The following is an 830-nucleotide window of genomic DNA, read 5'->3' on the forward strand; positions in this document are numbered from 1 at the left end:
TGGTTTCTTTATTAAATTAAAAATGTGAAACTAATCGAAAAAGAAATTAATTTTATTAGTTTCTAGAAAAGAAATGCATATACAAATATAGGCAATTCACAAAAGCAACCCACAGTACATCAGACGGTAGTTTATACCGAGGAATTGTATGTAAATCTATTTGCGAGCCAAGCGGTATTATTATATACATGATTTAGATGGAAGCATTTTATAAATGAAAATTACATTTCCTTCTAGAATAAACGTTAAAAATGTCGCAGAAAATAGGAACGGATAACTTTGAATCTACAGTCAAGTGCTGTTCTTAATAATATTGCAGAATCATTATTTATTCTTGATCTTGCACGTCATTTATTTCTGTAGTTACAGTTGCCGGAAGTAAGTATGCCATTTCTTTTAAGAATTACTCTATTCTCGTGAACCGAGAGTGATCGTAAGCGAAAGATCGAGAATAGTGTCGATGAAAAGTATTATTTTGGTTTATTTCGAAAAACTTGCTGGTTGTCTTTTATTGGCAAGAAATAAGAAACGAGATATTGCTATGATATGAGATATCGACGAGAACGAAGATATTGCTACTACGCTGTAAGCCGTTGGGAGGCTGTTTATAAAGATAGAAATTGATAACCTTTGTGATAGAAACCAAATACATTTTCTGCTTTGTAATGGTGAAGCGTCACTTATCGTTAGCAGAAAGCGGAAGATATAGGCGATAAAAATGATTCGGTAATGCTTTTCCAAGGTCTTTCCCTCCGTCTTCCGGTAGCAAGAACCGAAAAGGAATTGAAACACGTCTGTCAAGTGGTGAAACAGGGTAAAGCATTGTACAA

General features: G+C 33.9%; 1 protein-coding gene across 1 annotated transcript; it reads left to right on the plus strand.

Annotated features, from left to right (window-relative positions):
• Positions 1 to 59: 59 nt before the first annotated feature.
• On the plus strand, positions 60 to 550 carry Tsp_12293 (conserved hypothetical protein; the record flags this gene model as incomplete). The annotated part of the gene is made up of 2 exons (XM_003366609.1): positions 60 to 174; positions 402 to 550. Coding segments are annotated over 2 exons (264 nt in total), but the record flags the coding sequence as incomplete, so codon positions are not given.
• Positions 551 to 830: the final 280 nt, after the last annotated feature.

The sequence above is a fragment of the Trichinella spiralis genome, assembly GCF_000181795.1.
Source record: "Trichinella spiralis strain ISS 195 chromosome Unknown Scfld5734, whole genome shotgun sequence".
NCBI classification, from domain to species: domain Eukaryota; kingdom Metazoa; phylum Nematoda; class Enoplea; order Trichinellida; family Trichinellidae; genus Trichinella; species Trichinella spiralis.